General features: G+C 37.4%; 1 protein-coding gene across 1 annotated transcript in view; it reads right to left on the reverse strand.

Annotated features, from left to right (window-relative positions):
- Positions 1-21,300, reverse strand: part of HMGCL (3-hydroxy-3-methylglutaryl-CoA lyase) — a 1,428,752-nt gene that overhangs the window by 703,992 nt on the left and 703,460 nt on the right. The window contains exon 5 of the mRNA XM_044060073.1: positions 10,022-10,170. Coding sequence (XP_043916008.1) covers positions 10,022-10,170 — 149 coding nt within the window. The remainder of the gene's footprint in view (positions 1-10,021; positions 10,171-21,300) is intronic.

Genomic DNA, 21,300 nt, shown 5'->3' on the forward strand with positions numbered 1-21,300 from the left:
AAGAACCAGCTAACATAGCACTGTATAAAACATTTGTTTAATATAAAAAATAAAAACAGTAAAAAGTATATAACAAATGAGAGCTTTCACGCCAAAGGTGCTTCATCAGATCTAAAAACAAACAGTGCTTAAATGCAGTCAGGAAAGTTCAAAATTACCTGGTCAAGTCATGTGACCTCAGCAAGGGTTTTAAAGGTATATGCTCATTTAATCCTTTCCCTTTGTCAGATTGTAAAATTAACCATTTAACTTCTAACCATTCTGTTTTTGTTTTAATTTCACCTCCTCTGGCTCCTACATTCAATAATTCCAAAACTAAAAAATTAAGTATGTTCAACACCAGTGTCACAAATATGCTTATATAAAGCATTCCTACTGTCACATCTGCTTATTTCGTATTGTTATCGTAGTGTTCCATGATATGATTCTTCAACATTCGATTCAGCTTACCAACACAGTAACACCCACACTGATCACCAACAGCCACATATACCAGGTTGCTACTAGTACAGTTGACACAGAAGTTGAATTTAAAAGTATGTCCAGTAACAGGATATAAAGAAAAGGCATCATCAGTTTGAATGTACTTACACATGTTACATAATCTACATGGATGTGTCTCTTTTCTTACCGAGATACAAGGTCTGTTGCTAACTGGAGGTTTGTAGCAAAGCAGTTTCTTATTGGAGCTATTATTCCTATATCAAACATGTGGAACTTCACCAAGGAAGTCCTTGCATCTGGCTTCAGCAGTCAAAATATGCCAGTGCTTCCTAATGATATCACAGACAGGTTGAAAGTCACTTGAACTGATAACTTACATTCTAAAATCTTTTCTGTTATTATTCTGTCTTACTACAGTGTTAATGCTATAGTTAGAAAAATAAGGTCTAACCGAATCCTTTCTATGTGGCAGAACCTCAAATTGCCATCATTATCTCATATTCAGAGTACCCCCCTAGAGCAAAAGTCCTCACTCAGGGTATCAAAGCAGGAAAGCATATTCTCATCATTTTTATTCAGTCGTGCATGTCTACAAAATTGCCCTTTCAGCACATTACGCTTTACATACTTAGGCTGCATACTCTGGTAGTGTACTGTTTACACTTTACTGCATGGTTTACTATAGAGTAGAGTATCAAAACCATCAGGGGTATTCAAGACACAAACATCAAGATGTTCGGGAATGCTTAAATGTGAACTTTAAAAAAATTAGTAGCCTGATGTAAATAGTCCATAAACTCATTCAGGGTCTCTATTGAGCCAGTCCATACAAAAAACACATATTCCACAAAATGTACATAATGTGAAATGTACTGGAAAAATAAGTTACTTCTGTCTACAACATAGAGACTCCCAACAGGCATAGCTGTTTGCACGCATGCTGTCTATGGCCACCCCGACCTTCTGATGGCAATAGTGGTCATGAAACATGAAGAGATTATTACCAAGTATAATGTCAAGCAATGAACATATCAAGTGTATCTTACCTGTGAAATAATCACAGTTCTTAGACAAAAAACAGCCTAACAAAGTCCATTCCTACCTCATTAGGAATTACTGCAAAAAGAGATACTACATCCATGGTAACCAATATAACATCACTCATACTATTTCTGCAAGACAAATGAAATAAATGCATCAAATAGTGCTAAGTGTCTCTAAGTGCAGTATTCATCTTATCAATAATAGGGCGTAACTGCTTTTCAACATAGATCGACAAAGGTTCAATCACACACCCACAGCCGAGACAATGGGTCTCATGAGTGGGTTACGCAAACACTTATGAATTTTAGGAAGGCCATATAGTATTGGAATAGTAGTAAATTCAACCATACTCTGCTTACTACACTTTCCATTAGCAGTTCAAGAATGCTATTATGTACATTCTGAATAACCTTAGCAAGTCACTTTTATGGCCTTCAGTACAAGTATCAGCATCATTTAGCATTAAATATACTTTCAAGATATTTGGTAGTCCCCATAAGCACAATGGCACCACCTTTATTTGCAGGATGCACATAAACATGCTCATTTGAAATTAACTCAAAAAGAGCTTTAAACTGAATGCCACTTAAGGTTATGAAACATCCTACGATGTTTCTGTCTCATGAACTCATAAATGTCATGTTCACATAGCTTTAAGAATGCCTCAGTCAAAGGGGAGTTGATCGGAACAAAGTGGCTAAGCTTTCTAAAGCCAGTATGCTCATAAGCGTTATTACCATAAAGAATCCTAAACGAGATCTTACTAACAGACTTAAGTTAGTGAGGACCTCATGTAAGGATAAGCCTCTAGCAGGAATGAAAAAAGGCCCTTTTTGAGTAACTCATGCTGTTCATTACTCAGTGTCAAGGAAGATGTATTAAACCACTAAGCTAGTGGAATCTTGCTTTTTACAGCTGGTCCTAGTTCTAGTTGCCCTGACACCTGTGGTCTCTTTGGACCAAATCTTTTCCAACTGTGTGAATGCCCTCTTCCGTCTGTTCATTTTCTCTAGTTCAGGTAGTTATAGCTGTAAAAAAGGGGTGGCAGCAGACTGTGAATTCGAGCTTGCAGAATCCGATACTTTGGCTTGCACAATATGTCCTGGGTATCACAACTCAGGACTGTCTTAGATGCTGCAGTCTCACTTGTTCCAATCGAACTGGTCTGACAGGGTGGATTACTGTCCGAGTACGATGCAGAACCAGTCGCACTGTCAGACTTGGAGCCAGGAACAGTTTCCTTCCCATTAAAGGGTTCGTTGTCAGGCTCTGTACCATCAACTCATAACATTTCATCAACTCTGTTGGTCAAATAAGCAGAATTAGAGTCCTTACCATTCAAAACACCTCCTGATGAATGCGAATCAGCTGTTGAACATTTATCTGTTTTCGGCCACAAAAAATATGGCCATCCCAAAAATCTGCCATATCCCTGGCCATTTTCTTCCTTTTGATGTTGTGCAGGCATTTCTCATATGAACCAATATCAACAAATATGTCAACAACTTTATGCTTGCAGGATGGTGAGACATAAAAGTAATTAACTCTATCAATTCCTTTCGTAATATCACAAAGAATGGAAGACTCAATTGGTTGAAAGAATCTCAGCAGAAGCTTAATATAACTAAAGCTAACTTCAAGCTTAGTGTCTGCCACTCTATCAGTAGTGAGGGATACGTGTTGCCATACGTAGGCATTCTTAACACCCTCAGTCCCCTTGGAACAACTTTATGGTGTAAGCATGCCTATAAATGCAGTTTCTGCCACTGCAACTGTTTGTATTTAAACAAATTATTCTCCAAACCTCTGAATATGTCCTTAAACTCCTGTGACTCAGCACTAGAGTGCTCTGGTTCCAAAGCAACATCTCCAAATTAGAGGAAAGTAATGGATTACCATTGACCTGTTACACTTGTCCTAGACGGTCAGCAACAGCCACTTCAGCTCCACTGGGGCTGTAATCAAGCTCAATTATCTCTCTTTCAGCCATATCCCACTCAGCAGGAAGATGAAGAAACCAAGAAACAGAATCAAACTGAGCAGGTAAAAGCTGGTTCAATAACAAATTCAACAGCAGCAAGTAAAACAAAAGAACCAGTGAACACATCACTGTATAAAACACTTGTTTAACCTAAAAAATAAAAACTGTAAAAAGTACATAACAGATGAGCACTTTCACACCAAAGGTGCTCCATCAGATCTAAAAACTAACAAACAGTGCTTAAATGCAGTCAGGAAAATTCAAAATCAACTAGTCAAGTCACGTGACCTCAGCAAGGCTTTTAAAGGTATATGCTCATTTAATCCTTTCCCTTTGCCAGATTGTAAAATTAACATCCATTTAACTTCTAAGCATTTTGTTTTAATATCACCTCCTCTGGCTCCTACATTCGTATATACACTGGATCCCTGGAATTGGTTCAAAAATAGCAAAGAAATATCTGGACATTATAACATTACATGCGAATGGTTGAATCCTTTTATTTGGACTTTTTAACTGTATTCTTTCAGAGAAAGATTCCACTAAGGATAAGAAATTTAGAACAACAGCTACTGCTAAACAATTAGATAATCATATAAGCACAATGAATCTTAGAGATATCCAAGAAATGAAATCAATAAATTCCTTAAATTATACTCATTATTCTTAAATATTTGGCACCCGAACAAACATAGACAAAGTCTTTGTATCTAATAGGTTATATTCTAAAGTTGATAAGTATTAATAACATATTCCCCTTTGTCTGATCATAACACTATTACTTGTAAAGTTATTCTAAAATCTACTGAATTAATATCTTTGCAAAGAATACCAGCATATATTGTTTAAAATTAAAGAATTTAATGATTGATTTCTAAAAGAACTGAAGTTATTTGTGAATACTAATAACAATGGAGAAGTTTCAGATGTTATTTTGTGGGACACATTAAAGACCTATATTTATGGCAGAATAAAGACTGTATTTATTTAAAAAGAAAGCATGGGACAATGAACTGAATACACTTTAAAAAACTTGAAACACAAATTAAAATTAAATCTTTCTGACAAAGAAACTAATATAGCACTTTAAACACTAAATCGAAATTACACAGAAATTCTAAATCACAAAATATCAATAAACATGGAGAAATTAAAATTGCAATCTTATACTCTAAATCCTAAGAAACTGCATAAATTAGCAATCAGATCAAAAGTATTAAATTATATTAACCATATAAAAAACTGAGTATCATATACGCAATAAATCTAAAAAAAATAGATCTAAAGGACATTTTAGAAGCATTTAGAACATACTATGAAAAAATGAATAACAGCAATTCACCATTAGATAATAATAGATAGTTTCTTAAAAAAGGATATGAAACAAAAAGTAACAAAAGAACAAACTATTAGGGAACAAAAAGAGCAGATAAGAATTTAAAAAATAATAAGGCCCCGGTTTCGATGGCTTGATTTCAGAAATTGATAAAATAATTCCAGATGATGTATTAAGGATTTTGTTAAATACATTTAATAAAGTCACTGGTTCATTAAATATCCCACCTTCATGGAAATATTCAATGATTTATCCTATTTTGAAACCAGATAAAAATCCTAAATTATGTATCTCATATCATCCCATTTCTTTACTAAATGTGGACTATAAAATTTTAATGGTTATACTGACAAAAAGATTAAATACTATAGTACCAAATCTAATTAATGATGATCAAACTGATTTTATTTTGGGAAGAAAGGTCCATGATAATATCATTAGACTTATAACTTTAACAGATATTGCCAATAAAAATAAAAGAGAGCAAGCAATACTGAGTTTGGACATCAACAAGGCTCTTGATTCAATTAATTGGGTACATTTACAAAAAAATGCTTAAACAATACAATTTTTCTTCAAAATTTACTGAAATAATGAAATTGTATAATAATCCATTTTCTTTTGTTAAAATTGGTTCTTTTATGTCCAATTCATTTAAAATATTAAGAGGAACCAAGCAAGGATGTCCTCTTTCTTCGTTGTTTGCATTGGCATTAGAGCCACTCACTGTATGTATCAGAAATAATAAAGAAATAAAAGGTCATTACAGCAATGATAATTATAACTCAAAAGTTCAATTATATGCAGATGATATTCTGTTGACCACTAGTAATATTGATTCCTTGCTATAAACATTACTTACTACAATCTTTTGAGAAAATGTTTAAAATTTATTCATAATAAAACTGAAACATTATTAATAAAAAAATAACGTCTGTGTCTTATATTATAAGGAATTTAACTGGGAAAATAAACAACTTACATATCTATGAATTAATGTAACTAATAAATGGAAAAACAATGTAATTAAATTATAATTTAATTAATAATATAGTAAAGCTTATTGAAACTTGGAATAAAATGTACTTCTCAATGGAAGACAAACTTATAATGATAATTTTACCTAAATTACTGTACCCTGTTCAGGCTATACTTGTATCTCCATCCAAAAAATCAATAAAAGACTAATTACTATATTATTCAAATTCTTGTGATACCCACGGAAACCAAGAATATCTCTTGATTGACATGTATGGGAGTTGGGATGAGAATGGTATTTGTTTCTCCAATATCAATCATTACATTAAATCTGCTATTTTAATTAGTTACTCTCTGGTTAAATCCATCATATAGTTCTAACTGGAAATCTTTACATAAAGCAATTCTGGATTCTAATGCTATACCTGAAATAAATTCTAATGTTTTGACAAATATAAGTATAGCATATAGGGTTATAAAAGATCACTGTAAGAATAATAGAAATACAAATGTTTATAATTCTGTTATCAAACATATATTAGATACTTTCGAAACATTTATAGATAGTAACTATCTAATAATGCATTTACAATTTTCCATGTTCTATATAGCTTATACTACTGGCTGCTTAGAATCTTATAATATTTGTATAATAACTAATCTTAAAATAACTTATTATTCTGGTTTCAGTTCTTGGACTGGGATACAACAAGTTCAGCAGAAAGATGTCTAGACAGTTCTAATATAAATAATAGTGGTTGGTTGAATATACTGACTTTTAGGAAATTTGTGGATAATAATTTATTAATGTCTCTAGTCATGAGTAATAATTCTATTCACAAAATAATAAAAATTCTTCTTTCAGATTTATAAAGACACATAAAAATAAGTCATACTTGTCAATAATTTATAAAATATTAAAGGTCAGATTTTCTGGGCTTTGACGTGTCTCATTGGAATTATTCTACAAAAATAAAACAAAAATATTCTCAGAAACCAATAAAAAATTATATTTAAAATCTGCAAGTAATTCTACATCTTCTGGATTCACTTTATAATTTCAAAATACTGAAATACCGAAAGCACACAATAGTGAAACACACAATCACGAAAACATACACACCATATACCAAACAACACATACATCGTCCAACCCACACTACAACAAACAAAACACACACAAACAAACAAACCTACACTACATGTAACTACACTACACCCCCTACTTATATATATATATATATATATATATATTTTATATACTAACTCCGAGATCGCACAGACACAAAAAGGAAACACACACCCACACATTTCACAGTCACTCGCACACACACAAACATCAAACATATACATACATCAACACATCCAACACTTTCACACATTCAGACACACTCAAACTCCCACACAATACCCTTACAAAACACTCTCTTACCTTCAATTGCACCTACATCCATACACGACATGAACCACGATACACTCCCAATACCGCATGCCACGTCCCGTAAGCCATAACCGTGAATTTGAAATATTCCAATTCGTGATTCTACACTTTCGCAATTTTGAGTCTTCGACTTTATGATTTTGAAATACTTGTTGTTGTCTTTCGGCTTTTCCCGGTTAGGGGTCGCCACAGCGGAACTCCGATGCGCTAATGATTGGCAGTAGATTTTTCACAAACGCCGAGGTGCCAGCTCGACATCCAACCTTCGACGAAGGCACGCCCATTTACGCATGTCTTTCCAATGCCCACCCAACCACGGGGAGGACATGCAGACTCCACACAGAAGGCACTCCCCGCACTCCAGCCGAGAATCGAATGGGAGAACCTCTTGCTGTGAGGCAACAACGCTACCGCTGCACCACCGCATATGATTTCGAAATTCTGAAATTCGGTATTTCAGTATTTCGAAATTATGAAGTGAACCCCATCTTCTATATATTGGAAATGTTCTACTTGAAAGTTTCTGCATAGAAGTTTTTTAACACCACATAGAACAGCCAAATTTAGTAAAGTAAAAAAAGAAAATAAAAGATGTTGGAGATGTGACAGTCAATTTGTGGCAGATTGGAAATATATGATTTTGGAATGTCAAATGGTTGCTCCATTTTGGGAAGAATTAAAAAGTTTTGCTAAAGCTTTATATGGTCACACAACTCTAATATTAAGGACTCATTAATCTTATTTAATGTGCCAATTCCAGGTTCTATTTCTACAACTTAGGTGTCAACCTTATGTTCCATCTTGGCTGTTGCCAGAAAAATAATTACAATGAATTGGAAAAGTAAGAACACACTCTGTTTTTCAGATTTTGTTTGTCTAGTGAAAAGTGTATGTAACTAAGAAATACAAATTTTGTATAATAGAACTATGAACACCACTCACAAGAAACTGTATTGGCAAAAACTTAGATTTATTAGACAAATATTAATGATTTTGTATAATAAATTCTGTTGTGGACTGTGTAGTTTTTAAATGTTTTAGTTGATGGATACGTTTTATATTTTGCATTCATCTTTTCTTTCTTTATGTGAATTTAAAATGCAACACAAATATTAAAAAATGGATAATTAGTAAGTCATACAAAATATTGCATGATAACTATAAGAATCAATCAAAGAAGGTTATAAAAGAATTGGAAGACAGACTGGAAAAGCAATTTACAAGAATGGGAGGACATATGCATGGCTCCAAAGTGTGTAACAAAGTCCAAAATATTTAGGATCATTGCTCTTAAGTGTTTGCTTAGTTATTTTTATACCCCCAGCATATGTTAAATAATTTTTCCACAAGAAGACAGCAAATGTTGGCGGTATGATGGAGAAAAAGGGTGTAACTGGGAATATATGTTTTAGGAGTGTAATGAGTTGGAATATTTAAAAAAATTCCTACAGGGTACTCTGTCAGAAATATTGGGTGAGCAAATGGCTTTAAGAAAATTATTTTCTGAGCTAGGACACAGGATCTGCATTACCTAGGTATAGTAAGGCCTTATTAAGTTTAATTCTGCTGGCTGCCAAAAAAAGCAATTACTAGAAAATGGAAATCAAAGTCTAAACCAGCTGTATTTGAAGTACTGAATATTACAAAGGATATAAAATAACTGGAAAAACAATATTTAGAAAAGGGATGCAGCAAATTACATGAAAATTAATGGAAATAAATGAAAACTGTGAGAACAATACATGCAGAACAATGTTAATGGGGTGAGGTTTAAGGGAAAGCAGAAATACAGCAATTTAAGTAATTTTGGAGTGATGGAAGTTACAAAGAAAGAAAATATATGTGATGTATAATGTATATAAATGAATATAAAAATGTTAATATTGCTAGTTTGCCTAGGTCTTAAGTGATATTTCATAAAGATGCTTAAAGAAGAAAAAAGGGGTGAACATAATAGCACAGAACATAGCTGTACTTTGGTAGTTAAATTATACCATGTCTGCTCCACCACTGGTGTGCTTCTTTTCCCAAGTATGTGAACATGCAGAGAAAATGGTGCCTAATTCTGACTCGTAGACAGATCAGTAAGTCTTAGTACCAAGTCAAGGAGACTTCTTCATGTTGTATTTTCACTCAGAAAACAGAGAGCTATGAAACCTCATTTGCAGAACTGGAGCACAAGGAACGGTGAATGAGAAAAATGTGAGCCCTGACTGCAGTTGCATATGAAATTACAATAACAGTGTTAAATGCATATGTATCACTTAAAAATGTTGTACTTAAAAATGTGAGGTTAAACTATAATGATGATGCAATAAACATGTGTGCCCAAATGAAACAGTGAGAACTAAAGATTGGAAAGAAACCTAGGTTACAAGATAGTAAGTCACAGTAATGAAAGACTGAATTGTTAAATGAAAATTTGCTGGAGGGGTTGCAGGTTTAGCAATCAGCACTGATCACTCCAATATATAGGTGTTCAAATGTGTTCAGGCATTTGCACATCTTGATATCACTGCAAAATGTCTCTTCAGGGATTAAAATATTATCACTTATATGACAAAGACACAGGACTACAAAGTACGAAGCGACACATATCCTACTGAATAATGTTTCCATTACCTGTCAGTTTGTCTCATATCCAGGAACAGCTAGAATGCACAGTGCGAGTTAGAAGGGGTTTGAAAAGTACATGGAACAATGAATAGGCTTCTCCAAAAATAAAAAGTCATTAATATCACAGAACTGCTACAAGTTTTGAAAAGCTTAAAGATATGTTACACTTGCATGATCGTACCCACGAACTGGAATGTTGGCCTCCTTTGCAGCTTTCATGACATCACTGAACCTCTGCAAACTCTCCTCAATTGAGCAATTGATATTCTTCTGACTAAACTGTTCAGATGCTGCTCCAAAAATAGACACCTCCTTGGCTCCTGCAGCCACCTATTAAAAACATACACTTTGGTGAAGAGATGATCAAATAAATATATGTGATGGTTAACAATGTAAACCAATTTCAATTATAATAAAGAAGACCTATAGCTTCCCCCTAAAACATTGCAAAGGAGGCAGTGGAAGCCAAAGATACACAAGTTGCAAACGTTACACACCTAACTGTAATGTAGCTCTCAAAGTCTGCAGTGCACCACTGACGGTCAGCAGTGGATAAGTAATTGAAATCAGGGGTAAAAACCAAAGGAAAACCCTCATGCCAATGATCAAAATGGCTGATGTACAAACGAGGTCAAAGCAAAGAATATTTGTGTAACATACTGCAACAGAGCTTTAGGGACAGGTCACTGTATCAAATAAATGATGGCACCTGAGGTTATCCACCTTCTGATTTCAGTTGGCCATTCAGATTGACCAAAGCTGTCACTTTTCCCTGTGAAGGTTAGCACTGGTCTTGTGTATGAAAAAGTACTGATATAGGTGATACAAGACTACCATATAAATCCAGATAGTATGCATTCTGGTTTTCACAGCCTGGAAAATGTGCTTGTGGTAGACATATCTTTGGTGCTTAGCCAAATATAGCAAAAAAGTGAACACAAACTACTGCACTAAGAAACTCAATTTTTACAAATATAATAAAACACTAACTGTGTGAGAATTGTATACAAATACCCATTATAGGGGAGGGAGGAAAGCTTTGCTGTTACAGTCTATATGAAAATATGAAAATGACGTGTACTTACCATAATAAAGGATCTGTAAGAAAGAAATCCATCTTCGATGACCTCTAGGACTTATGCTACAGGTGTTAAAGAAAAAAAAAAAAAAACACTCTGCAGAGAAAATTTTCCCAGGTTGTCTTTACAACCTTCCACTTCCTACCATGCAACACTTTTCTCTAGTTCTGAGGCCGGTGAAAGGCTGAGGTCCAAATCAAAGAAAGCAAAAGGCAGAAGAGAAAGGAAAGAAAGCACTGGATAGAGAGAGCTTATGATGCACATTACAGACAACCTTTTTTTTTGTTTACAGACCCACTGTTATGGTCGGTACTTATAACTTTCATATATGCGAAGTAGTAGCCTACATTCAGACGACTGCAGGACAGAGTCCTCTAGCTAACCCACCAAAGCGGCTACTTTCAAGAGAGCATAACTCTGACAATGACAAATCTGAAAGAAGGCTAAACTTTTCCTTAGAGGAAAGAATATCCAATACACTTTTCTTTGGAACCGGTGCCACAGTGCATGGGTTCTCCCAGAGTATCCCCATGACATCCTATAGGATGCCCACTATAGAAAAAAACATCTAGGAGGACTGGGGGTTCTGGAGCCTATTTTTGGGTGAGACTAGTAAAGTGGATCAACCCATTTTTGCCAAATTATTTACAGAAATTTCTCAAACTGACAGGGTGGGAGGTCAGTTGTTTCCTTATCATCCAAGTATTCGTTTGGTAAATCCAAGTCAGGTACCATGTCTTTAGTTTTGCAGAGGTATTTTCTGTACTTCGTTGGGTGGGGCTCAGACTTTTAGCACTCCAGCACTCTCAGGAAGGGAAAGCTCAACAGAGATTAAAGATGTGACATGGGTGTTGAAGAAAGTCAGTATTAATTTTTTTACAAATATACTTTATTGGTAAATGTTTGAGCATACTGTAAAAGTTTAATAAACAAAAAATAGTTTACAGTACAAAGAAAAAATATAAACCACATGAGATCCTAAAGGAAATATAAAATAAAGTTAAACATAAAAAATCCCAAACTGTTAAATATAACAGAGAATTGGTCAACAACAATAAGTTATTAAATATAATTTCCTGACTTAAGTTTACTTGATACCCCCAAGTTATAGTTGTCAAATATTTTTAGGTGGCAGAATTACTCAAATGTATGTTTTTGTCGAGAAGTGGAATAGTCAAATTGAGAATCATTGAATTTAAGTAAGTTGGAGTGGGAAGTAATGCCAAATAATTTGTAATGAAACTTTCAGCAATGGGGTTTTGTGTGTGTGTGTGTGTGTGTGTGTGTGTGTGTGTGTGTGTGTGTGTGTGAGTGCACAAGTGTTTGCGGGTTAAGGGCTAGGGAAGGGGACACAAATGTGTTGATTTGCTTGCATAGCTGTATGTTTGAAATTGTGTGCATTTTCTGTCTATCTTGTTTAGTACCCTAATGTGTTGGGTTGGGGTTAGGAGCAGGATTAGGCTAGGATTAAGGTTAACGAACATGAGTAAGATGTTGTAGAGGGGGTGAAGCTTCTTACAAGTCACACAACCCAAAACACTAGAATTTATTTCAAGTGCAACTACCTGAAAATGAAGACTGAAATTTTTAGATTTGTACTCAAGGCAGCAGTTTCTGAAATAATGGTGCCACCAAGTGACCAGAATGGTTTAACAATATACACAGTTATTTACTTATTATTTATTGACATTTGATTACCATGAATGTCCAACTGGGTAGAAGCCCATTTTCAGTGGAGGCCCAGGGAGAAAAGCTCCAAATTATTAGAAAACATTTAAGAACAATAATTTTACAATCTTAAAAAATGAAACAAAAGCATCTGCAGTTTAAATAATTATAACAAATTAGATATAATATATATAAAAAAAAGAAGTTATATACTCACCATAACATTCCATGTTTGTTGTCCATAATCTCGCCTTCATTCTTGATGGTTGGGTTTGGAACCGAGCATCGGTTCTGACTCGACCACATACTAAAGCTCAAGGGCTTTCACTGACTTGGGGCTACACCCTATCCCAAGATGCCTAGTGATAGTTACCCAGATCTCATTTGTAAGAATCCAGTCACTGGACTATCTAACCCATCATAGTAAAAGTAACAAACTCTCTGCCTGTAACTCATGAGGCACGAAGGGAATCAGAGAACTCGTGGCCAATTTAAAAAAATTCCTTTCAATCCTCCAAGAAGGGGGAAGGAGGGAGGGATGCAAGAATGAAGGCGAGATTATGGACAACTAACATGGAATGTTATGCTGAGTACATAACTTCTTTATGTTATGTTGTCCTATCTCACCTTCATTCTTGATGGTTGGGACAGCGTCCCCAGTATATTCTTTGTTGGGTGGCTCAAGGGAATAAACTTTTCAGAACAGTGGAACCAAAGGATGCCCTGTTCCAGGAGGATACATCTACTTTGTAATGAGTGATAAAGGCATGACATTTGACCCATGTAGCTGCAGCACAAATTGAATCTAAGGGTAGTTTGGCTTGAAAGACAGTGGAGATTAACATAGCTCTAGTTGAATGACCTCAAATCTTTCCTGTTAGTTGCTTGTACTGAGACCTATACACATAAGTGATGGTGTCTGCAAGCCGTTTTGATAAGGTGACTTTTGAAACCGAAGTTCTTTTTCTGTTTTCTGAGAATGAAACAGTATGTCAGATTTTCTGACTTCCTTTGTCCTATGTAAGTAAAAACATAACTGCCTATGAACATCCAATTGGTGAAGCTTGTATTCTGCCCTGTTGCCACGACTTGGGGAAAAATACTGGTAACTCAACAGACTGATTTAAATTGGACTCGGAACATAGTTTTGGCAGAAAAGAAGGATTTGTCCTGAGAGAGACTCTGTCTTTTTGGAAAATCAAATAGGGAAGACGGATAGACATGATTTGCAATTCTAAAACCCTCCTAGCGGAAGTAATGGCTGTTAAAAAGATAGTCTTCCAAGTTAAGAACTTTAGTGAACAAGAGGAGGCTGGTTCAAAAGGAGGGAGAATTAATGAAGCTAGTACCAAATTTATATCCCAAGGAGGTGGTGGTTCTCTTATGGGAGGTCTTAAAAGGAATGCACCTCTTAGAAAAGCTTTGCATAATCTGTGAGACATCATATTGCATCCCATGTCTCCTACATGGTAGTTTGATATGACAGCTAGTTGTACCCGTATAGTGGCTGCAGCTGCACCTTGATTAAAGGTTTCTTTTAAAAATTCCAGAATTGCTGATATAGGAGCTATAAAGGGGTCTATATGGTTCTTGTCAGCCCAACAAGAAAATCTCTTCCATTTGCACGCATAAAGTTTCCTAGCTGTATTCTTGTGCGACAAAACCAGAATGTGTTGCACTGCTGAGGATAGTTCTGGAAGCCTGGCTAAGATGGGAAGTGGAGCAACCAAGTTGTCAGCTTGAGGCATTGAATAGAGGGGTGGAGTGTTCATGACTGATGAGTCACAAGATCTGGAACTGGGTCCAGGATCCAAAGCTCCTCCTGCAGATGGGGCTATAGGAAATGGAACCACATCTGACGAGACCAGCAAGGAGCAATGAGAATTAGCCTACGACTCAACGATTTGGCTTTCTGGAGAACTTTGGGTATTAATGGAAATGGGGGAAATGTGTAAAGAAGGCTCAGGGGCCAATTGTGAACAAGTGCATCCCCTGGGTGACTCCCCCAGGGGGGGATTAGTGCAAAGTAGCTGCTGCATTTGGAGTTGATGGACGTGGCAAAGAGGTCACAAACAAGGCTGGCCCCATTTGGGAAAAATTTGGTTCACAGCTTCCTGTTTGAGGGACCACTCATGAGGCATAAGAATTGCCCTGCTTAGCCTGTCCGCTAGCACTTTGGATTTCCCCGGGATATGCGTTGCCACCAGAAAACATTGAAAAGATATTGCCCAATGCCATACTCTTTGAGCCTCTCGACAGAGGGGGTAGGATCTGGTTCTGCCTTGTTTGTTGATGTACCACACGAGGGACATATTGTCTGTTTGAATCACAATTGTACCTGTTGGAAGAGAGCCCTGGAATGCTTGAAATGCCAGAAGCACTGCTCTCAGCTCTAGGACACTGATGTGCAAGTGGTACTCATGTTCCTGCCAAGTCCCTTGGACAGTCTGTCCAAGATAAAGCCCCCCCCCACCCTATCTGGGAAGCGTCTGTGGTCACTGTAGCTACTGTTTTGTGGATGAACAAACGGTCTGCCTATCGTTACCTGCTTGGACTGAAGCCACCAATGTAGGTCCCTCTTGCAGGTGTCTGTAATGAGGATCTTGTGTGACATGGTTAACTCCTGCATGGACCACTGAGCAAACAGGAACTAATGTTACTGCCGCTGCCATTGAACCTAGAACCTTGAGGACAAACTTTGCCTGTACTTTCTTCTTCATGAGCAAGATTGACACCTGATGGAATAGCATTAGTACTCCTTCGTAAGGCAGTTTTGCTACCATGACCTTTGTGTTTAAGTCTGCCCCTATAAAGGTAATATGCTGTGAAGGCAACAAGGCAGACTTTTTGAAATTTATGGTAATGCCTAGCTCTGAGCAGAGATGAATGGTGGTGTCCCTTGCTTTGGTCAGTAGATGCTCAGTGGTGACGGTCAGGAGCCAGTTGTCTAAGTACGGAAACACCCAGAATCCCAGATGCCTCAGGTAAGCTGTGACTACTGCTATGTATTTGGTAAACACTCTGGGGGCTGTAGTGAGACCAAAGGGCAGAGCTCTGAATTGGTAACTACTGCCTCCCAGCCGGAAGCATAGATATCTCCTGGATCACCTGTCCATCTTTATATGGTAGCATGCATCCTGAAGATCTATGGAGCACATCCAACTGTCTTGTCTCAGAAAAGGGAGTATAGACTGCAGTGTCACCATCCGTAACTTCGCTTTTTTTTTTATGGACTTGTTCAGTTTGCTGAGATCCAAGACTGGCCTCCAGTCCCATGTCTTCCTTGGAACTAAAAAGAACCCCGAGTAAATTCTGGATCCGATTTGATCTGCAGGGGTTTCTTGGATGACTCTTTTCTAGCAACTTTGGATTTCCAGAGTTGCTTGATCCCTTTGACCGGGTGGGATGTCTGGGATTGAGTTTGATGGAGGGGGTGGAGAAGAGAAGGGTATGTTGTATCCCCTGGATATAATCGACCATACCCAGTTGTCTTGAGTGATGTTGAGCCAGGCCCTTGGGCACAGTGATAATCTGCCCCCGAATGCCTCCAGATGTGGACAGGCAGGCCTTCTTTCAGGAGCGCTGGAAGGGCCTGCCAGAGAATGCATCTCTTCACCCTGGTTCTGCGAATCCCCTCTGCCGTGAGCGTGGCATCTTCCATTATTATTATTCCCTCTGCCTCTGGGGCAAAATTTACCACGTGCGTCCGGCGAAGCTCTTTTGAGATTTCTGGAACCACATTTTTTCACCCTTCTGGCCTTTGGGGTAAGGCCTTGTGGGGACAGAAAAATGTACTCTCATGGCAGTTTTGCCATCTTGTTCGCACCTGGTAAGAGTCTCTTTAACCTTTGGCCCAAACAAGGATGAGCCATCAAAAGGGAAGTCTATAAAGGAAGACTTAAAGGGTCCAGCAAACTCGCAAAGGTGCATCCTGGAATGCTTCTTCAGAGCTATTCCTGTGCCTGCTGCCCTAATCGCTTCATTGGCTGTATAGGAGATGAGGCGCATGGAGGAGTTTACTCCACAATTTAGAGTTGCAAGCTGAGAGTTTACCTTGTCTGGCACACCCCTGCTGCTGTAGCACCCTGGACAGTACCTCCTAGCTCTTTCAGGAGATCCCTCTGAAGTCGGGTAAAATGGGATAAATACTTCAGTGACCTAAGAGTAAAGGCCACTGAAGAGAACATAGTCTTTCCATATCTGTCCATCATTTGAGACTCCTTATTCGGCGGATGGACAGATGAATAAGTTTCAGCTAATTCCTTCCTGGTGGCCGCCGCCACCACAGCATCCACTGGGACATCTTTGGTCAAAAATTGCTCATCGTCCAGGGCAGTAATAAATTTGTTGGGTCTCCTTAGAACAGGTTCCACGGATTCTGCAGAGCACCATGCCTTTCAAATGACAATGCCAAAGAGTTGGTTGAAAGGCGGAGACACCCAAGAGGTGGAGGGTTGAGAGCCGAATGCCTCCAGGTACAAAGACTAACCTTCAGAAGGGGAGAGGGTTTTCCAGCCACCTCTCTCCTTCAAGATCTCCAAGATGTCTGAAAAGTAGACATCCTCAGTGAACCGTGAGGACCCTTCTGAAACTTCTATGTCAGTGTCCAACGTGACAGACTCAAGGGAGTCTAGGTGTTTCCTCTTACAGGTTCTCTTCCGAGGGACCTCCTCAGAGGGATGTTCTGGTGAGGATTCAGAAGAGTGTCTCAGCCACTGTGGCATCAGCTCTCTATGCTTGGGCTGGAGGGATGGGGTTGGGGTTGAGGTTGACATTGGCCCTTTTGGGGGAAGAGTAGCTATAGCTGAGGGTGGAGCAGTCTCTGGGGACAGCACATACCTCATCACCTCAAAGGCACCACGATCCTGGCCCAAGGGAGCCTCTGGCTCCGAGGAACCGGGAGACCTACCCTGCACCAAGGATGATTGCTCCAAGGCTGATGTGGGTGCCAAACTCACCTGCGCTGAAGCCCCAAGTGGAAGAGTCAGATTGTCGACTCCCAGAACCTTCGATGGAAGATAACATCGACAAGACTGGAGCAGAGGTCAGAACTGAGACACCAGGGATGGTTTTTGGGACAGATGGTTCCACTACAAGGATCTCCAGGCACTCTGGCTCTGAACTCATCTGAACCAGAAGAGGAATGGAAGGTAAGGTAGATTCGGTAGTCAGCTCCACGTATTTCAGGGCTGGGGTGGAGAGAATTTTTGCTAGGGCCGGTGTCCAAAGCAACCTCATAACCACCCATTCCATATCATCGTCTGATAGGCTCCTGGATGATCGAGAGGAATGGGTGGATGATCTGGGGCTACCCGCCACTTATTGCAGCAGAGAAGACTGTGGCACCAAATGGACTGGCTCCAAGGACAGTGGCAGGCTCCTTTTTTGGCTCCTAGTAGGTACCGATGACTCAGGTGTAACCGATGGAGACTTTGCCTTCTCGGAACCAACAGACTTCGGATCCGAAATAACCTGTTTCTCTTGTCTCATCAGCTCAGAAACCGGAGCCAAAGAAGCAGAAGCTTTTGAGGACTTGCCAGAAGATTTGAAGGCCTGATTCTCTTCAATAGCCATTTCAAAAGACCCTTTTAATAAGCCCCTCTCTATTAATTTGTTTTTCCACTCCTGCAGGACCCTTGAACTAAAGCCATGGCAAACAGAGCAGGAATCTTGCAGGTGAACAACCCCCAAACAATAAACACAGCTAGTGTGTCCATCTGTTGTAGACATGTTTTGTGTGCAAGAATCACGCTTTTTAAAACCGGACAGTTTAGTCTCTTTAGTAGGATCTTTAGACATCCTGGTAATTAGTCACAACCAGCAATAAGTCAAACCAGCAATTAGTCACAACCAGTACAAAAAAGGCAAACTATAAAGTATAGTCTAACTCAAACAAAAAACAATACCAGAAGAGAGAAAGACGAATTTTTTTTTTATATAAAGAAAAAAAGAGAGGGTTAGTGGAGAGGTCAAGTTAAATGATTGACTCCTCTAACTTAAATGGCAAAACTTTCAAAGCTTAAGGAAATAAGAGGAAAGGAGAGCCCTCTAAGTAAAAATGGACTAAGCGGGGAGGGCAAAAATGAATCCTCTAACTTAAACAAATTTGTTTAAGAAGCTAAATTTCACCCGGGATAAGGGAAAGGCCTGAAAGAATGACGGCCCACACAGAATCACAAAAAACACAGCAAAACAACAGACAACCACTCTAAAAAGGCACCCAAAAGAGTAAGCTATTTAACAAAGTTAAACTACCAAAGATTTAACTACTAAAATCACAAAAAAGCAAAGAATGACAAAACTTAGCCTGAGCCAGTGAAAAAGCAATCCCGAAGCAGCAAGCGGCAAACGAGATCTGGGTAACTTTTGCTACGCATCTTGGGATAGGGTGTAGCCTCGAGCCAGTGAAAGCTCTCGAGCTTTAGTATGTGGCCAAGTCGGAACGGATGCTCGGTTCCAAACCCAACCATGAAGAATTTTGGCGAGATAGGACAACATAACATCACTGGTTAGGAATTGTTACAGGGTACATGACAATCATTTAATATTAAGAAAAATGTTGACAGTTTGTAGAAAAATTAAAGCTAAGAATCTAATACAGATAGGAATTTCAATATGAAGTAAGGGAGAAACAGGCTTATGGTATATTTAGAGAGAAAGTCAGGGAAGGGAATTAGACAGCAGTAACAAAGTAAGTGAAGAAGGGAGGGTAAGGACAATAGCATGTGCTGCACCCCTCTCAGTATCTATTGATGTAGTTTCAGATTTCACAGTACAAAAGCCTTTCTACTTCGATACCACTGGCGTGCAATGCATGTTCATATTTCTGTTCAACCAGAGCCACAGGAAAAGAAAGGCGGGTGGGGGCTAATACCCCAGATGTTAAGTTGCAATGCAGCACCAGTAGTGGAGAATTCTACATTTTCATAAGTGATTTATTTTTCTCTGATTTCCCCCTTCAGTGTTCCTAAGGAAAAATATCCCTAACTTCCACACTTGCACTATACTGCAGATGAAAGCTGCTAAATTATGAACTAGGATGGAATGTTAGTGGGGCTCTCCATCTTTACAAACACAAGTACATGCACCAACATGCGGAATTTGAGATATGTGGCTAAGGGAATAATGTGCATACAGTTTCACAAAGTTAAATGGACTCCCCACCTCATAATATAAACCAATACATACAATCCATTGCAAGTAAGGAATCACGACACAGGAGAGGCTAGAGGAGCATAATGCCACCACAGGCACGTGATTCCCTTGCTATAGCTCTACCTTAACCAGCAAGCAAATTGTTTTTGCTTTTAAACATTTAAGAAAAATATCCTGTTCTAACACAAAGTCTATAATATTAATTAACAAGTGGATAACTCTTCCCTTTATGCTTATGGTTACTCTTACTGAAAGGCTGAAGTTCTACTGAATAAGTAGTTTTTCAGATTTCTTTGTTACAGTGCACTGCCAAATGTTTTTCTTTTTCATGTTCTGGACTTTTAAAAGACATCCGGACTTTGTCTCTCTTTTTACTCTTATTTGCCTCACATTTCCTCAGTTATTGCTACTAATTATGTACTTTTAATTTTACTTTATCTGCATGCATCACCAGATTTTGATAATGTCAAATGTTTTAACAGGCTGCCCTTCTTTCATACATTCTTATACAACAAATTATTAATATATTTTCCTTAAAATATATTTTTAAAAAGTTACAGGAAGTATTAATTATATATATATTTTACTATAAAAAATGCAACAGTGTGAATTTCAAATAAACAATCAAATAAACTTACTATATATATATATATATATATATATATATATATATATATATATATATATACATACACACACACACACACAGATTGCAAGACCAAATTATATGTAAAAAACACAAGCTGAAATTTTAAACAATTAATATAAGCATATCTATAATTTCAATGAAGGCTAATACTTTCAACCAGGGATTGTCCTTAAAATTGTTAGGAAAAATTCTATTCTTTTTAGTTATTTCTTTAATAGTAGTTTCTTTCAAAGAGACAAGAAATTCTTCAAATCGTGACTCTGAAGGTTTCTTCCACTTTCTTGTAATGATTTTCCTAGCAACAATGAGAATTGTCCAGTGTAAGTAGAAAAAGTCTATCTTTGAATTTTTAATTTCTAAAACATTGAAAAAGACTAGATCTTTTGTTAAAGTGAAAGAATCAGACCACAAAGCTTTAAAAAAATCCATATTTTTTTCCCAGGATTTATATAACATAGGACAGTCATAAAATGCATGCGACCAATTAGCATTACCGTATTGTTTTTACATTTCTAATATTCAGATTAAATTACTTTTTTTAAATTTGGCAACTCTAAAAGGAGTCAAAAAAGATCTATGTATACATTTCTAAGTGATTAACCTCCAATAAAGAGAACAAGATGTGCTTTTAATTGAAAGTTGTTCTTTATATTGTTCAGTTAAAGATATCTGCTGCTCTTTTGTAAAGAAATTCCACAATGTGCCACTTAAATTACTAACATTCTTTGCTATACTTGTATGTAATCTAGAGATCAAATTATCAATTTCCCAATCTTTATACACAATTTCATTTACATTTTTTTTATCTAGTACGGAACCTCATTACATAAATAATTAGATAAGTGGGAGAACTTAGTATGAAATAATACAATCATTTGGCTTAAATGAGATGAAGCTTTAATATCAATA

The sequence above is a fragment of the Protopterus annectens genome, chromosome 1.part2, assembly GCF_019279795.1.
Source record: "Protopterus annectens isolate FY-2018-M chromosome 1.part2, PAN1.0, whole genome shotgun sequence".
NCBI classification, from domain to species: Eukaryota; Metazoa; Chordata; order Ceratodontiformes; family Protopteridae; genus Protopterus; species Protopterus annectens.